We start from the raw sequence: 20121 nt of genomic DNA, 5'->3' as shown, positions 1-20121 counted from the left end.
CTTAGTTATTAATTTTTCTGGTAGTAAACATATCAATTTTAAAAAATATAACTTAAAAAATGAAGGACTATACACACAAACAACATCACCCCCTTCCGATTTCATTTTCGCGACAAAAAGTATCCTATAAGTTATAACCTACCCTTCAACAAAAATACGGACAGGCAGACTGACTATAAAAATATACAGTTTGATTTCAGTATCGATTAAATAATAAAAACTAAACTAAAATTTTCAAAATATATTCAATGTACAGATTTTCGCCTGTTACAGCTATATTGTAAGTGTAGATATTGCCTATACCTATAGGAACGACACTAAAATCACCACAAGAAGACTAGGATTCTTTCATAAATTGTTAAGGATTTTTACATTTTTTCAAGGAGAAAACATACTATCTAAGTAAGTATGGTAACACTGAATACGAAGATTAATTAATATTCAAGGGTATTCCCCCAATTTTGCTAAATTCTTCGAAAGGTATAGGACCTATACCTTTCGAAATTATTAAGTGTACCTATACTATAGGTACACTTAATAATTATCAGACCTATCTCTCCTTGAAATTATCCAGAATATCTAAATAATATATAAATTATAATATGAAATGGTGTACCTAACTTGCAGACGCCCACGACTCCGTTCGCATGAAATTCTGTTTTTTCTAACTCTACGGGAACGGGTTTTTCCCGAGATAAAAAGTAGCCTGTACTAATCCAGTATCAAATTTATCTTCATTCTAAATTAAATTTCAAATATACGGAATTCATTTAAAGGATACGGAAACATGGTAGGTACTTACTCAAAAAAAAAAAATAAAAAATAAAGATAAATACAAAACGTCATCAACTTTAATTTACATCACAAAGCACATTACAAAAAAATATTTCTCACACATAATATACTATACCTAGTTTATTTTAGAAAATAAACATTGCACTTGGCAAACAATAATTAACATTTAAAAACTAATTTAATACTGATTGCAAAAGAACTGCGGCACAGCGTGTTGGTCCTTGTACGTGTAAAGGAATTCAAGAGGAATGCCCCCTACCGCCCCTTCGTGTCTGACTCGCATCCCCTTTTTTAATCTCTCCTAGACTCAGGGCCGCCTAGGGCCCACTAAGCCCAGGAAGGATCCATAGACTGCCAATTAAGGCAGGGCGTGTACGATTCACAGACTAAACGACCTCCTCTTGCGTCCAAAGTCAGCATGGTATCACAACGCATCTCTTCATGTCAACTCTCTAGCTATTTTCTTTTTCTCTCCTGCAGATTTGTACAGTTGAAGTAACGTAAGTAGTAAACTTCATTAATTCTTGAATTGGTGAGTAGCTGGTGAATAACTCACGAATGACGAAAAGTTTAAAAGGGCGAGGCTTTGAAGATGCGTGCTGCCATCTACAGACACAGTGAAACAGTGTTTGTTATTCTAAACTACCAGTAGATGGCGTTCTTAGAAAACTTTAAACAATCCCTTTATCTATGCAGTTATGCATGAGGTTCATAGATGGCGCTTTGTTTTTTATTTATTAATGAAGTTTCACATGAAACATAGAATCAATACAAGAAGTGCGGCGCGTGCGTGTCCTTGTGCGTCTTGTTCCGGCGCTCGAGGCGCGCGCGGCTGATGTAGGGCGAGGGCTGCTTGAGGTGCACCGTGGCCACGTGCAGCTTGCGGCTGTTGGACTGCGCGAACGCCTTGCCGCACACCTCGCACTCGTACGGCTTTACCCCAGTGTGACTCTGCGGAACACACCTTACATTAAACCTCTTATTAGTCAGCAGGTAACCAATCTGCAGAGCCGTGATAGCCCAGTGGATATGACCTCTGCCTCCGATTCCGGAGGGTGTGGGTAAGAAATTAAATATCACGTGTCTCATCGGTGAAGGAAAACATCGTGAGGAAACCTGCATACCAGAGAATTTCTTAATTCTCTGCGTGTGTGAAGTCTACCAATCCGCATTGGGCCAGCGTGGTGTACTATTGGCCTAACCCCTCTCATTCTGAGAGGAGACTCGAGCTCAGCAGTGAGCCGTATATGGGTTGATAACGACGAACCAATCTGCAATGCTACTACACTAATAGACGCTACACAATTGAGTAGTGATATATATATCCACAATAGGCTACTCGTCTGCTGTACAAAACTAATAAGTTTTTTTGCATATAAGCAGTTTAGATGCTTAGAAACTATAATCATATTTTTATTTGTGAAAACAATCGTAATTGTAATATTTTTATAAAACAAAATTGTATTTTTATCACCGTCACCGCAAACGCCAACCATAAACTGTGACGTCATTCGCTACAAGGCATCGGTTTGTGATTGGCGCTTGCAGTGACGTGATAAATCACATGACTGCAAACGCCAATCACGCTGTTACTTTTATGAATTACATCACTTGTGTTGTGTTTCAGCAGCAAAAATTTCACGTAGATATTTTTTCATCTATATTAAATTTTTTACTGGTTATTAATGACGGGAAAAAATAAAATATAGCTTATAATACTTCCATAATTCAGTTTAAACACTGTTTACAAAAGAGGCAAGTAGCCTAAAAAGTCAAGGCGAAGTAGAGCTGCTTTGGTGCCGTTTGGCTACAATGAGATAAATGTATACGATCGTTATAACTAGTAATAAATAAATAATAATAAATAAATATATATACTTAAACAATACACATCACTATCTAGCCCCAAAGTAAGCATACAGAGTAGCTTGTGTTATGGGTGCTAAGATAGTTGATATTATGTGTTTTCTAAAACACACAGCGTTAGATGAAGAAAGCTGATGTAAATTTGCCTTAATTTAGGTTGTCTATGGTTAAAAACTTACCGAATTGTCTGTAATTGTATACCTTTCTCTTTCTTTCACCAGCAGGCATCCTCTTCTAACATATAAGGATGCTTGAAACCTTTGGTGTCAATGACATAGCGTTTGTAAAATTTTGCCGGTAAAACGTCGCAAAAATTTTCCAAGTTAAAAAAGTGTTGAAATATTAAATATAGATTTAAAATTGTTAACACACAGTGTAATATCCTTAAATGGATGCTTAAGAGGAGGTGCAGCACCTTTAGGAGTATTATAGTGTTCTGTGAGGTGCAGTGTGCATGTGCATTGTGCACTCAGGTGAATCAGATTCGAAGGTGAACGCTTCGTACGAGAGTCGACATTGAGGCTGAGAAGAGCAGATTCTTCATCCTCCAGGAATATCACCTCCACTTACAATGTAAGTACAAAATCAAATCGTATCAGACTTACTCGGATCCGAGAGTTGACGACGAGAGTTGGTGCTGAAAGTATATTTACTTGAATCTATAAACTACATTGCCGACACTACTGTCGAATGGTATTCTATTCAAAAATATCTATATAAAAAAAAAAAAAAAATATTTTTTATTGCTTGCGCACGGTACAGAGTGTTATGAGAAATACACTATCCCATCAGTGGATTAGGGGCGTTTAAAATAACCTGCGGAAGGATTATTAACGTACCACGTACCGTACGCATACCGAACTAGCGCGCTGTACAGCAGCCTGTCGCGTGTTTGCTTTTCAAACCTTAAAATTTTGACAGTCAGGCTCAGAATGGGGTATTCGATTTTTTTTTTTTTTTTTTTTTTCCAATCTGGTATTGCTAGTCCTGGGTTTGTAGACCGTAAGCTGAACGAACAGCTGTGCCAATGTAAAATAAAGATTATTTAAGTAGCTTCAATTGAGAATTTAACAGCTGGACTATCTAACACTAAAATATAGCTATTGGAGTCAGGGTTGCAGGATTTGCTTGACTGAACATCAACTAATTCAACTGCTAATTGAATATTTGTAAAGAGGTTTAGTATTTCTAAAAGAAGGCAGGTACGTACAAACTCACATGTATTTATGTAATTTTATAAACTGAAATAAATGATATTTATTTTATATGTTGGGTTGTTCAATTCTGAGACTACAATGTAAATTGTGTGTAATCATATAGTATGGTTACTTACCATATTATATGATTATGGTGAGTGGGCATTTAGAGTTCTACCAAGTCAGAAATTTGACAGGGAGGCTTTGCATCCATAGGTGGATCACAGAGGTGGCTTAGCACTCTATCTTATATTACAGAGAAGAATCTTTTTAATGATTGCTTAGGAGACCATGCTCACCAGTGAAAACAGCAGGGCACTAACAGTTTAGTTATGAGCTTAATAACTGGTGCAACAGAGATGACAAATGTGATGTACAATTTAAAATAACAGAAAATATTAGAGAAATTGAAAAAATACACATAAGAATAAAGAAGTTACTCAATCCAGGATGCCTACGTTGCATAGTCTTGGTAAAAAACAGAAAGAGGATTACTCCCAATTCTTGACCTCACAGGTCTGAGTTCATATGTCTCAGTGAAACATTTCCTATTAATTTCACAGACAGATGATGGGAATTTTTTATAGACAGATGATTGTTTAATGAAAGACAAGATTCATGAGGCTTATTATCATTAGCTTATTTTAGCATTTATCAATGATAGGGCAAAATAATGATAGTTTTAGAACAATGAAGTTCTACAATTGACAGTTCTACCATTTTTCCTGACATCAATCTCAAAGAAGGTTCTCTATAGTTATTAATTGGATTGCAGAGATCCTATATGCAGAGGGTTTCCAGATAATTGTATATTTAGATGATTTTTTCGTAGTCAATCAGGATCATACAATATTAGTTTTCTCAGGTTGCGGAAACGCTGAGAATAGTGAGAATCTTAGATTGGCAGATAAATTATTACAAGTCTGCTCAAGAAGTAGAATATCTTGATCTAGTATTTCCATACCATACCTATTTTAACAAAACTCAAAGAAGACAATAAAAAATAAACACATCATAACCGAGAGGGTCAGAGATAGAGACAGTTGTCTTTGAGAAGCTCTAACTTTATTAGATTTGTTAAACTTTGCAAATTACACAGCTTAGAGGGTCCTCTGCGGTGTTGCAGGACCCAGCTGTTTCTAAGAGTGGTCAAGCAAGATGGGCCAAGAGCAAGAAAAGGTCTACCACTACTTGTCCAACAGGATCTAAATTAATGGTTAGAAACTGTTGTAAACAGTTCAACATCAATAGTCACACACAGTGTGACTCATTTTTACTTCTATAATGACAGATGCAGCAAGCTCTCGAGCCCACATGAATGGAACTTACCTATCAGAAAAGTGGGGTCCACGGCAGTCAAACAGAAGGGAGATGTATGTTGTGTTCACAGCCTTAAACAGTCAGGGGTTGACTCTACAAGGGGCACACATATTAATTCAACAATCCGACAATCAGACCCTTGGGGCATTCCTCGGGAAAGAGGGTGGCACACATTCTCCAGCATTGCTAGGACTCACAACCACAGTCCTAAAACTTGCAAAGCAGTTGCAGCCAACACTCACGGCAACCAATCTCTCGGAGAGTAACAGAATTGCAGATAGCCTATCGCAATGTATCGCAAAGGTATCGCAAAGTACCGGAGTGGCATCTTCTGCCCCAAGCCTCGGAGGTAATATTTCAAGTATGGGGTATCCCAGACATAAACTTGCTCACGTCAAGAGCAGTCAACAGCTGTCGTATCTAGGATAAGTCACCTTTAGTGGTGTGCACTTCATAGATGCAATAATGCTATGCCTACCCAGAGGTCTGTGATAATGAGGATGGTACTTTTTGTAAGTACATTGCCTACCCTAGTTAAAGACCTTGTGCACGCCACTAGTTACCTTAGATTGCAAAGATTGTTCTGCAATTTTCTTTGACATTTACAGCTGACTATGGGACTATCAGCTGGGCTGGGCATTCCCCCACCCAGCTTAATACCAAGAGTTATAGCTCCCTTGATTAATTCAAAGGGAACATACATTCTAAAAGCACCAGAGTGGACTAAGTGTTTCTGGTTGCCAGACCTGCGAACGAGGACTCTATCAGAGCCTCTTCCAGTAAAGAACCTGCGGAAGGTTTTAATTGATTGGACCACAGGCAATTGCCCAGCAAAAGTGGACAATTTCAGTGTTCTGGCCTTGAAAATTGCGGGGTGGGCCCCAACCAAGGTGCTCACTGGTCATAGGTGGCTGTAAGAACAAAACTTGTTAAAAAGTTATTGGCAGACATCTACTAACAAAATATAATGCTGCAATTAAGAGATGGTTAACTTGGTGTGAGACCAATAAGATTAACCCAATAGCACCTGAAGGCCAGCAAGTGGCTAGATTTCTAGCAAAATTTGATTTTAGAAGAGCTTTTAGCTTATAGAACCATTCTTATATCATCAGCTATTTCAACTTACTGTACAGTTTCAGAGGCAGGTATCTCTAAACATTTTTAATATCATTATTATTTTCTTTTTTATTTTTTCTTATTCATCAAGTTCTAAAAACCATTTCACTTACTCGGCTAGTGATAAAACACTATTTGAGTGTTTAAAGGTTTCAAATAACTCTGATTCTCCATCTGAAATAGCTTGGTGGACAATTTCAATACTCTTGCTAGCCTCAAGTCATAGAATCCATGATCACTTCAATGGACAACAGTCTGGAGAAACTCAGTCTTTCTGAGGAAGGGATTATTCTCCGGCCAAGGTTTGGTTCAAGGACTAATTTAGTTAGACTAGATGTTGCGGAGACATCCAGACCGACGGGTCTGCCCTGTCCATCACATTACTGATCTGAATTCTGGACATAGATGGGACACTGATACAACTGTCACAAGTCTATTTATCTCTCTAACAGAGAAATTGATACCTGTTTCCATAACAATGATGGTTAAGAAGCATTTTTTAAATAAGCTAATATTGATGCTCCACCAGGTAGTATTTGCTTGGCAATAGCCTCTAGAATAGGGGAAATTGGAGGAGTATTACAACTTTCTAGAAATTTTACTGTAAGACTGTAAGCAAACTTAACGATTCTAAAGTTAATTTATTACTCATGTTTTTTTCTTATAATAGTTAGAATGATTTATACATACATATAGTTAATTATGTTTTGATATTTTGTTTTTGTTTGAATTTAGTTTTGGGTTATAATATGTAATAATAAGAAACTAATTATTTAATTTTTTATTTTTCATCATAGCATTTGATATTTATCACCAGCAGATAACAAACAGGTCTTCATCTAACGCTGTGTGTTTTAGAAAACACATAATAGGACTGTTTTGCATTCCAACAAAACAGGTATTATGTGTTGAATAAAACACACAGCGTTGCAGCAATCCTCTTGCTGGAGATTTAAAGACTATGACATTGACACCAAAGGTTTCAAGCATCCTTATATGTTAGAAGAGGATGCCTGCTGGTGAAAGAAAGAGAAAGGTATACAATTACAGACAATTCGGTAAGTTTTTAACCATAGACAACCTAAATTAAGGCAAATTTACATCAGCTTTCTTCATCTAACGCTGTGTGTTTTATTCAACACATAATACCTGTTTTGTTGGAATGCAAAACAGTCCTATTATAATATTAATATACAATTATATACTACATATAAATACTTATATAATGTATAAATACACACAGACACTGGAAAACACCCATGCTCATCACACAAATATTTTCCAGTTGTGACCATATGCTACATGACGCATGCGCAGGCGAGGACATCGTCAAGTTTTCTATACTAACACACTCACCCTGAAGTGCCTGTCCAGAGCGCCCTTGCACTTGAAGGCCTTGGCGCAGACGCTGCAGGCGTGCGGCCGGTGCTCCGAGTGCGTCTTCTCGTGCATCTGCAGGTTGGTGCGGTTGAAGAACGCCTTGGGGCACTGCGCGCACTTGAACGCGCGCTCCTCGAAGTGCGTGCGCTTGTGGTACACTAGGAACGCGTTACCCTGCCGACCTCAGACCAATTATAGAAGGACCAGTATCGCACCCATGTTCACAAACGAAATTTTCTGTCATTTTCGAAGGAAAACGAGCTCACATTTGGTATATATCTTTTACTAAACTATAAGTTTTTGCCCGTTTTTTACATTATTCAACTACACAAAAAGGTATTTTTACGGAGCTCATTAACCGACGAATACGATTACAATTATGAAACATCGATGACATAGAGACAGTTTTTATAATCGCATTGGATCCTTGATCATATACTTTGACAGAAAATTAACGAATAGCGAGGCAGGTCCTATACAATAGTTGGTCTGAGCTGCCGACCAAATAACAACATTGATTATTTATTTATTTAGAAAGGAAAACTTACAGCTCAATTCAAAGATAATAAAAGTAACAACATAGAAAACAGATTATAGCCAATTACAAGTTTTCGCAAATAAATTTTACATATTAGATAGCAAGCTCGCAAGGAAAATATACTTCAATAAAACATAATCCAATATAAAAAAAGAGATAATGATAATAATAAAGATAAATTAAAAGAAAAGGCGAAAAAGAAAACAAAAACAACAAAACTAAATTGATAAGTAAACAAGCTAGCTTAACATAAACAAGTTAAAGTACTGTGTGGCCAGTGATTTACGGGCAGTGGTAGCCGAGGTACAGAAGAGGTCAATTTCCTGGTCAATCAATCTCAATTTATTAAAAGAAAGACATGACCGAGGAATATAAGAAATATTTCTAAGTTTAGTATTATAACCTAAAAGAAAAAAAATAAGTGATTATTCCCTCATTTTACAGTAAGGGGATTTTTTAAAAAACATATGTTTCAAGATTTAATTTTATGACTTTGTCGACATTTTTAATGGTAAATTACAGCTTTCTAGCAGTAATAGTCTTTGCGATAAACCGCGAAGACACGGATGGACAGCCGGACATGGCGAAACTATAGGATTGACTACGGAATCGTGAAAAGGTAGTTTGGTTTTTTGCAAATATCTGAAAAAGTATTAAAGATTTTTTAATTTTGATAAAAGACTCAAAGAGAAGAGCAAATTCTGTAACAAAAAGCTTTAACTTTTGGATATATCAGACTAATATTTTAGAAATCAACATACAGTCGAAAACAGGTAATCTGTCTCATGAACGGCAGGATGCCACAGAGTATAGCAGTACGAGCTACCGAACGAAGTTTAGATTTGTTACGTTAAAAAAAAAAATGTAAAACAGTGAGACCTTAGATCCTTTTGGGAGGGGTTGGAGCCCCCCCCCCCCCCCCCGTATCCGCTAGTGATTATTATGGTAAAAGTGGGAGAAGTGACAGTACACCAGAACTCACCCGGAAGCTCTTGCCGCAAATGTCGCAGATGTAGTTCTTCTGTATGGGGTAGGGCTTGTCAGGGTGCGCGCGCCGGAAGTGCGACCAGTACTCGCGCGCGTTGGGGATCTCTTCCGAACACTGCGACAGGCATCAACATTAGAAGAAAGAAAAAGGATCAAAATTATTATTATTATTGAGTATTTCCGCTCCACTCTGTATCTTAGGCTTGCTTCATTCCATCGGGAGCTTCGAACTTCACGCTTTACGAAAGCACATAAAACTGCGTGGAGTCAGGGTCATTTCCTCTAAAAAATCCTATTATTAAGTCACAGTGTTTGAACCCATGGTCAAAAATTATCAATCAAAACCAAAAAATTATGGCAGACCACTTAAGGTTGACGAATAATCCTGTTTTCACGTGATCTAAAAATTGTGCACCAATGGTTCACATCACCTAAAAAGGTTGGGAATCATCATTATTATTATTATTGATGATAGAAGTATCTGTCATTAACTAAATAACTAGCGTTATCAACATCTACTCGGCCAGTTGATTTTCAGCCATTTCGACGAATGCCAGGGTTAAATGAACGGCCTAGGCGTCCTGTTAGGTGGCCAATTGAACCCTATGCCTACGACATGTACATACGTGCTCGCAGTTGGTGGGCCAGGCGAGGCTGGCGGGCTTCTTGCCGTAGTTCTTGGGCCGCTTCTTGGCGTGCGCGCGCCGGTGGTGCACCCGCAGCGCCTCCGCGTCCGCGAACGACTCGCCGCACATCCGGCAGCCTTTGCTGTACACCGCAAACGATATTTATTATTTAAAAAATAGCAAACTACTCAATAGGGTAGTTGACTCATATCAAATATAATATAAACAATATTAATTTCGTGCGGTACATGGATTTAAGGGTCCGAAATATAAAAGTTAAGGATTTCTTAAAAACACTTAATTTAAATTTACCGACACAGCACATCGAATCACAAAGATCAATTTGGCAAATAAAGTGGCCAGGCATTGATCGAACAGGTGATTGTATTGGTTTCAAGGTGCTTTATAGAATAGTGAATATTCTACTAGAGAATACTCCTCTTGGTGTCACTTTGACGTTCCTAAGCAACTAGCCGAAAGAACCAAATTCATTTATTTCAAGTAGGCTCAGTTTACAAGCACTTTTGAAACGTCAGGTCTGTCCATTTGTAGTGTGTATAGCCACCACTGGTATGTGGCAAAAGAAATATTTGGAGTCAGGAGTAACTTTGCGATCAGTCTTCATTGAACTCTTTTGTTAGTATTATGTAATATAAACCTAACAAATGGTGTAACCTTAAGGTATATAATTATTGACAACATTGATAGAGATCCCTGTATAGTCCAACTTACTTGAAGTCAATACTCTGCGTGTGTTTGACGGATGTGACCATGTGTCTCTTGAAGGCTTCGATAGACACGAATGTGACGTCACACTGCTCGCAATATGGCGTATCCTTGTCCCCCTTGAATTCCTCTTTGTCCTGTTGTTGAGAAAAGATAGATCATTAGCAGACGCTTAGAAACCCTGAATAAAACAATATTGATTATTATGAGTTGATACACGTAATCGCATTAATAGTTGCTACCTTAAAAAAGTGACACATCTACAAATATTTTTCGAGGAAATTAGGAATCCGTCAGTTCGATACAGACAAGTACACAGATTCTTTACTCGAAATTATGCAAAACTAGGGCACAGATATGCATGGTTTTATACCAAACAGTTTAAGGTTGAGAAGTAGTAGAAGTTGGCTTTGATTTCTGCTAGTGTTAAATATTTGACAATTTAAGGCATATTCACCTATAGGTCAAAATAGGGAGACATTGTCCTTTTGCCTTTTTACCCAAATTGGGCCAAGCTATTTCATTTGTGGAATCCGATTTCTCTCTCACTTCAATATTACCATTTGTTATAACCGACATTGAATTATGTTCATCATCGTCATCATATCACCCTCCACTGTTGGATATAAGCATCTCGTAATGATTTCCAAAGATCACGGTCTTGAGTCACAGGAATCCAACAGTTTGCTATTAATATCAGCGGTCCTCTTGGTGGGATCTCGTCTATAGCTTTGTAAAATTGCATTAAATGTAAGTTTGTGGGGTCAGCTATCATGTGTTTGAAATAATAAATCAGTTGACATCCAACCGCCGTGTGTTCCAATTGTCTCCACATCGGGGAGACGAAGAGGGGATTTTTGCAGTTACTCGAGCGCGTCAGAAAACATAAGGGACTTGGAACGTTGTTGAGTACGTTCACCAAGTATGAGCCCTTATGGTGGGTACGTTTAGGGCAACCAAAAAAAAACTAACTTCAGAAATACTCAACCAGCACGTCAGATTAAGCAAAGGTGAGTTGATAGCTAAAAACTGCACATTTCGAAAATCTGACGATTTGAGCGTAACGTAATGGAATGGAAGGGTTTCAAAGTTACAAAATAAAACCCTTATATTTTAATTCTTGAGTTACGAGCGCGATTAATTGTTTACTTATTTTGAAGGAAATAACTTCCTAATTAATCGCTAAAATTTTCTGACAGTTTCAGTAAGCCAAAGTAATAAAAATTGCTTTTAAAGTCTGTTTTCCCACCGCTAAAAGCGAAAAAAAGTAAACAACCATTTATTCTTTCTATAATTTAATCTACCAAATGCAATCGGTCGCCATTAAGCTCGAGTAAGTGCTAATTTAGCATCCCGGGCTCTCCTACTATTACCTGTACGTCGCAATTTTGGTGACCCCGATGTGATTTAAACACGCAACCTTCCGATACGTTGCAATAAGTTTTCTTTAGTACCTGTGATCCTACTTCCCTAAGCTAGCTGCTACCTGGCCACTTACCCGCACGCCCTTGTGCATCATAGTCTTGTGCATGTTGAGCCCCAGCCGGCTGACGAACGAGTACCCGCACACGCCGCAGATGAACTCCGACGGGTGCTTGATGCGCACGTGGCTGAGGTACGACGTCCATTTGCTGCAACGGACACGAAGATAATACATTTCTGAAGGCCAGGATTCTTGGCAATTTATAGAGAAGAGGATAAATCTGCTCTAAATGTATACAGCATGGCGGTAACTTTATTCAATCACTTGCCTGAATACATAAAAAAATTAGCTGTAAATAAATTTAGGAAGACATTATTTGATTTATTAATGAAAAAGTTGTACTATAGCGTCAATGATTACATGAGTGAAAACTTGAAATAGGGACATTAACCATAAAAGTGACATTTATGTTGACATTTATATTAACATTAATTAATTCGAACTTCCTTTTATTTTTATTATTTGTAAATTTGTAATTTGTAAATTAATTTGTAAGATCTGTTAACTTTTGCACGCCAACTATGGCAGGATATGTGTTTAAATATAATATAAGACCTATGTAAATGTACCATATTCTGGCGAAATAAAAAATTGATTGATTGATTTAAAGATCAGGTTATGACTGAAACATTCTCGGTAAATTTTTGGAGGCTTCAGATCTGGTAAAAGAATACACCGGTTGAATAAGAACCTTTATTAAGATTGGCTACAGATTTTGTCGCGAAGAAAACAAACGGCAGTAGGTATATACAAAGTCATGATCATCATTATCAACCCATATTCGGCTTATTGCTGAGTCTCGTGTGTCCTCTCACAATTAATTGAGATGAAAAAATATCATGATGGTTTTGTAAAAGGTTGTGGTAAGCCAGTAGCTTTGTAATTGAATATAGTAGAGTCGATTTATCTTGAAGAAACTTATGTGTCAGAGTGACACGTGTGTTGAGACATTTTCTATGTAAAGTTGTATTGGCCGATGTATTAGCAATAATTACTCCTTTAAAGAATATTCATACTCACGTTGAAACTTCGTCACAATATTGACACTTGTACGTGACTCCCTTGTGCCATCTCTGATGTTGCTTAGCTTGGGTTCTGCAATTTCAATAATGCTTATTTACCAATTGAAAAATACTCATTTTTTTAATTATTTATCAGATTAATACTCGTAGTTGGGGCAATCTTGGGTCGAGAATTAATAGTCTCTTTATCCACTGTTTTTTGAAGATAACTTACATATAACAGGTTACAAATTAGGTACAATCGCTAGAAACATGTACTACAATGTATCCTGCGTCCTCCAACCTATCGCATACATCATAAGCCTCATGTGCCTAAAACAAAACTCAATGATGTTTCTTGTTTATCTATACTAATATTATAAAGAGGAAATATTTTCATCTTTATATGTAACCAATAAACTCAAAATAAATCACCAAAACCTATGTTCTACTTATTCGAATCCAACTTACGTCGTTTTGGAAACATAGTTGCAGGACTTGCAGGCGTATTTCTTCTCGTGGTTGGCGGAGTGCTTCTGTAGAGTTCTTTTCGTCTTGAAGCGGAACTTGCATATCGGACACTCGATGTCGCCTGCGCTCTGGTACAAAATAATTTGACGTTGTTGTTTGTCACGATTCCAGACTATTATTATTAACTAGCGGATGCCCGCGACTTCGTGCACCCTTAGATCTCTTTAATCTAGCCCTTACAGTACTATTGCTGTAAAAATGGAGTAACTTCTCCCGTTTTAACAACATTTTCCTTCACTGCTCTGCTCCTATTGATCGTAGCGTGACGAAAAATATGCTATAACCTGCCCAGGAGTATGAAGAATAACTGTACAAAGGTTCGTTAAAATCCGTCGAGTAATTTTAATTTAAAATAACGAATATACAGACAGACAGATAACAATTTTACTGATTGCATTTTTGGCATCAGTATCGATCACTAATCACCCGCTGATAGTTATTTTGGATTTGGAAGTATACTTCATGTATAGAATTGACCTCTCTACAAATTTATTATAAGTATAGATATTAAGTATACAAAATTCATACATATCAGTTCAGTCAGTTTGGCGAGATAAACGTCCACCCAAGTACCCGACCATCAAAGCTTTCCCATTTATGCTATAAATTAGATTTAAGATAACCTTATCTTCAAGCGAGAGCGCGGCCATTTGTAAAGGCAGGTTGTTAAAGGAAATTATGAGTTTGTTAAGCCGTGATAGCCCAGTGGTTATGACCTACATTCTACCTTGGGTTCGGAGGGCGTACGAATCTGAGGCATGCATCTCCAATTAAATCACATGTGTCAAACAGACAAACATCGTGAGGAAACCTACTTGAAAATTTACTCAATTCTCTACGTGTGTGAATTCTGCCAATCTGTATTGTGCCAGCGTGGTGGACCATTATCCTAACTGCTCTCATCCTTTTCATTTATTCATTTATTATCATTCAAGCAATACATATTTTACATTATATAATATAAAAATTATACTAGACACACTTGTTTGGGCGTAGCTTTAGTTGTCGAGTGAGTGATAGGGAGATCGTTTTTATGACTAGTATCGCACCCAAATTCACGAACAAAATTTTCTGCCACTTTCTAAGGAAAACTAGCTTAGATTTCATACATATTTTATACTAAACTAGCAGTTTTCGTTCATTTTTTACACCATATAACTACACAAAAAGGTATTTTTACGGAGGTTTTTAACCGACGGACACGATTGTAAACTATGAAACATCGATTCTTTAGAGACAGTGTTTTATAATCGCATAAGATCGTTGATCATATACGTTGACAGAAAAATAATGTCTTGCAAGGCAGGTCTTTATCTAATTAGTCTGAGTTATGAATGCATTATCTTTTTCCTCATTCCGTATATGGTGTGGCAGATTATTATAAATTTTTATTGACCTGAGAGACTCGTGCTCATATACATATGGGAAGCTCACCGGGTCGTGTTTGCCGATGTGATGGTTCCACGCGTCAGTGTTTATGAACCCCTTGTAGCACAGGTCGCACTGGTACAGCGCGTTGAGGTAGTTGGACGACTGCTGCCGCTTAATGATCTCTTCCTTCTGCTCCTCCTCCTGTCAATCAACCATCGAAACTATCTAGCTCAGAGTTTCCCAAACTTTTTTGTGACCCCTTGCCATGTTTTCCGTGTTGGGTAGACACACTACTTATTTGATATTGATTTTCTTTATCCTACAAGTTACACAATTTTATAATCATACTAGCTGACGCCGCGCGGTTACACTCGCGTGGTTTCCGTTCCCGTAGGAAAACGGGGACAATATATAGCCTATAGCCTTCCTCGATAAATGGGCTATCTAACACTGAAATAATTTTTCAAATCGGACCAGTAGTTCCTGAGATTAGCGCGTTCAATCAAACAAACAAACAAACAAACAAACTCTTCAGCTTTATATATTAGTATAGATATAGATATAGAGTATAGATATAGATATAATATTTTTTTACTTCATAGTTACTTTTAAAATAATGTATATGTTTTGATATTATAAGATAGTTTGATGTAAAAAATAGGTACTATCAGTGTATGTGTTATGATCCACTATCGTGAAAACCATTTTTATTTAATGGACCCCCAACTCTTCTTTCGCTGACATAGACCCCTTGCAGTTTGTCATAGACCCCTAGGGGTCGATATAGACCACTTTGGGAATCACTGATCTAGCTGATCGGTGACAAGCGCGGGCTTCAAAATATTGAAGTAAATCCTCTTTACGAATGCTTGACTTGAGTAAGTTGGCATTGCGAAAATTATTGTTATTGGCCAATTCGTGCTGCCATCTACAGACATTGTGAAACAGTATTTGTCATTTTAAACTACCAGTAGATGGCGTTCTCAGGAAACTTTGAAACAATCCCTTCGATGCACACTTCAAGAACCTGTTACAATGCAGTTTACTTACTGATACTAATTTATGTCAATATGTATTGTATTTACAACGTATATACGTAATCTATGTTTTTTTTTAAATTTTTCATTTAGATAACTAGAGCCGTGATAGCCCATTGGATATGACCCGATTGCTTTCGATTCCGGTCCGGGGCATGCACCTCCAACTTTTCAGTTGTGTGCATTTTAAGAAATTAAATATCACGTGTCTCTAACGGTGAAGGAAAATATCGTGAGGAAACCTGCATACATAGAGAATTTTCCTAATACTCTGCCTGTGCGGAGTCTGCCAATCCGCATTGGGCCAGCGTGGTCGAATATTAGTCTAACCTCTCTTATTCTGAGAGGAGACTCGAGCTCAGCAGTGAGCCGAATATGGGTTAATGATGATTTATCTTTAGCACTCACTGACAGCTTGACAATAGTGCAATAGTTCTCCAGATCGATGTCATCGGCCAGAACTCCGCCGGTGTTCTTGGTTCTGCGCGTCTTAGCGCCGCTCTCGGCGTTCTTCCTCGGCCTGCCGCGTCGGCGCTTCACTGCAACTTCTGGTGCTTCTTGCAGAAGAGAGCTTGTATCTGTAACCTTCAAGATATCTAAGATGAGGCCCTATATACATACTATTCTACGATAAATATTACGTAAAGAGTTGTAATTATTGTTTGAATTACTCGTGGGGATAGATCTATTGTCTAGAGTCTATAGACTATACTAAAGAGAAGAAAATCGATCTATGTTTTAGGATATACCGACAAAGAGCGATATAGTGTTCCGGTACGATGTCGTGTAGAAAGCGAAAGGAGTGTGGATTTCATCCTACTCATAACAAGTTAGCCCGCTTCCATCTTAGATTGCATCCTCACTTACTATCAGGTGAGATTGTAGTCAAGGGCTAACTTGTAGAGTATAAAAAAAACTAAGTATTTTCTAGGACCTGTGGTAGGGCTTGAAATGCGGGCACAGAAAAATATACAAAAATGATTATGCTATTCTAGAGCTAGAGCTTAATAGTTGGAGGAAATGGCAATACAAGACTCAACTAAAATTACAACTAACTTTCAAAAGGAAATGCCCATTCCCAGCCAATAAAATACTTCTATCTAAAAAATCTAAAAAAATACCAGTTCCTTATTTATACATCATATTATCATCTCCATATACTTTTATATATTACGGTAGTATATACCAGGGGTGGCCAACTTGATTAGACCCAAGATCTAATGTTTACTATTGAAACCCTGAACGATCTACACGTATATATTAGTGTGAGTATTGCGTTTTTTGTATCCAATTCACTATGATCAATGAAATCATTAAACCGATAAATTGAACCAACTTCTCGAATTTCTGAAATCGCTTTAGCAAATTTCGAAGTCTGCTACCACTGCCCTAATTTCTGTCGTGTACTTCACATAAATGAAGTTGTAGGTAGACGTTTTTTTCAAAATATCATCTTTGATATTTACAAATTGTTCAAATTTTTTCTTTTCTATGTCAACTTCTAAATCTTAAATTATTATATTTTTTATAAAAATTATACAAGATGATGCGTGAAGCAGTTGCCGATTACGTTGCGCAGTCTGGTCTACGTGTTTATATTTTTTGCCTTGCCACGATCTACTGGACTAACAGTCGCGAGCGACCGGTCGATCGCGATCGACCTGTTGGCCACCCCTGGTATATACGGTACGATACGGTAATACCTGGGCTCCAAGGGCCGACGTTGTATTAGCCAGTGGGCAGTCTCCTTTATATGATTGTACACTGAAGAACCTATAGAGGACCAAACTGATTAAAAAACTCACTTCAATTTCGACATCATATTTAAAATCCTCTTGATCATCTAATTTCTGCTCTGACTCTTTTTTTCTTTTACTTTTTCTCCCTTTTCTGCAGCTATCCTCTTTCTTCACCTTATGCACAGACAAAGGCTCATCTTCATCAGTTGAAAAAGAAGTCACATCGTCAAACCCATCTTCAAGTTTGATACTTTCTTTGTCATCAAAGTAATTATTAGGTACGCCATCTAAAGGTTCTTCCTTGATAGGAATTATATCTGATGCTATATTTATATCTGGGTTTTTGTTTATGGTTAAGCAGTTGTTTATGTGTAAGGTTTGTGTGTCTATCTGTTTTATACTATCACTAGATATCTGTAAAAAAAAATATATTTTTAATAACAATATTAGGTCTTTTCTAAATATGACCAATATTTCCCTCCAGCTAGTCGGAGAAGACTGTGTCAGGAGTGGGTATGACAATAATCCATTTGGCAGGATTTTTTTTTATAAACTATATAACTGTCTATAGACTTAATTGGCATGCTAGTAATGGGAACAAACCATATGACCCTAGAATATGCTTAGTATCTTTAATTTCACTGTATTTGGTCTATGTATTTTATTGGATAGGACTTCTAACCTTGGGGGTAGGTTTAAGGGATCTGATCTGAACTGATCTTTAGAATGCATAAAAACTCACTTTCCCTGCCCGAAATGTTCTCCATGCCCACACTAAGCCAATTTATGATAAGCAATAATTACAACACAAAACATTATTGCACAAAATCACTAACGCGACTGGCAGCGTGACGGTGTCTACGCTGCCTCACAAACAACTGAGCTCAAGTTATCAAATACCCTCTTATTTATACCAACACTGATACCACCCCTCTACAAAAACATAACTTCTGAATGTTAGTACCACCTGTAATGGAGGAACTAGTAACAAAATGCAGTTTTCTCTGTCATCGTTACTTTTTAGTTACCAAAAGGAATAAGCGTACTACGAGTATTACCTCTCCACAAGAGTTCAGTATGTGAGTCAATGCAGCTTGAGTCCTAACACACTTCTCCTTGAAGGTATATAGTTTCCTCAACTGTGCTGCACACACGTAGCATGCAGTTACTGGCAAGTATGACGCAAGTGTCTGGAACACAACAATACAGTATATTCTTTTAAATTATTATGTTTTTAATGCAGTAATAGTTGATGCATATTCGCATCAACATGCTTAATGCCTTTAATTTCACTGTTTCTGGTGATTTATTTTACCACCCCGCGAAGATAAGATACAGGCTGTGTTAATCTGTGAAAAACCTTTCTAATGTTAAAATAATTTTTATAAAATTGGTTAAGTAGTTTTGAGCTACATTGTAAGAAACAAATAAAAATCTGATCTTATCTCTGTATTAATTTATAACTTTTTTATTTTTATTTATAAAGGTCGAGTTGAACTGTCTTGTTTGTCCAGTGGTTGAGCTTAGGTATGAAAGACAAAGCCCAGGTTTCTAGTCATATATGTATCAGATTTCTTTTTTCCAGTAGGTAATACCAAAAAATCAAAACTTGGGTAAAACCCTTGTGCATCAAAGAGCGTAAAAAATCTGTCTTTCCCTGTTATTATCAACAATGATGTCTATGGTCTAAATTTTCTACATTCTGACTATTTGTGATGTTAGAGCAGGACCAGAACCATTACTTACCCAGGTTTTACCTACAGATCTAATTGGATTTTTTTAATTTACTATCTGGTATAGTAGAACTTGAAATAGTCAAGAGCAAAATGTGTTACAGGGTTCCGGTGTGATGCAGATTTATGGAGACTAAAGATCAATATTAATATGTAAGGGCATTATAGGTTCAAATATACTCTCATACTCATTCCAGTTTGGCATTATGCGGTAAAATCGTAGCCTGTTATCAAGTAAAAAAAAATATATAAACCATACTTACATTATCACCAACTAAAAGTTTATAACATGTTTCCAATGGGTAACTATGCAAGTTATGCATCTTTACCTCCTCCGCAAGACATATCCTACACACTAAAAAGTCTCCCATGGTTAAAATGTGAATATTAATTCATGAAACACAAATAAAATTCAAATTAAAATCATATGTTCGCGGTTTATAAACAAGTAGACTTAGAAAATAATTAGAGCTTCTACACTATTGTTGCTTCTGAAAATATCACAACCCCTATCTGTTAAACGACACATCATACTTTTAAATTATTGGAAAAAAATATTAAATACATTTTTGATATTTAAAACTGTAAAATAACTCAGTTCCTTTAATATTTTTATGAATACTGTAACAAGAATGTCTAATTCTACGCAAGACGCCAAGCTACCATTTTTCATGTT

General features: G+C 37.0%; 1 protein-coding gene across 1 annotated transcript; it reads right to left on the bottom strand.

The window, feature by feature from the left end:
* Nucleotides 1-829: 829 nt before the first annotated feature.
* LOC112050153 (zinc finger protein 26) lies at nt 830-20121 on the bottom strand. The gene is made up of 13 exons (XM_024088335.2): nt 19709-20121; nt 18771-18902; nt 17779-18126; nt 16382-16558; nt 15000-15137; nt 13506-13633; nt 13054-13128; nt 12049-12181; nt 10557-10687; nt 9825-9966; nt 9194-9313; nt 7650-7847; nt 830-1746 (listed from the first exon to the last, which is right to left on the bottom strand). The coding sequence occupies exons 1-13, from the start codon at nt 19814-19816 to the stop codon at nt 1561-1563; spliced, it is 2016 nt and encodes a 671-aa protein (XP_023944103.2). The 5' UTR covers nt 19817-20121; the 3' UTR covers nt 830-1560.

This window comes from Bicyclus anynana, chromosome 17, assembly GCF_947172395.1.
Source record: "Bicyclus anynana chromosome 17, ilBicAnyn1.1, whole genome shotgun sequence".
Classification (NCBI taxonomy): Eukaryota; Metazoa; Arthropoda; class Insecta; order Lepidoptera; family Nymphalidae; genus Bicyclus; species Bicyclus anynana.
This window is presented reverse-complemented; position numbering and strand designations above follow the sequence as displayed.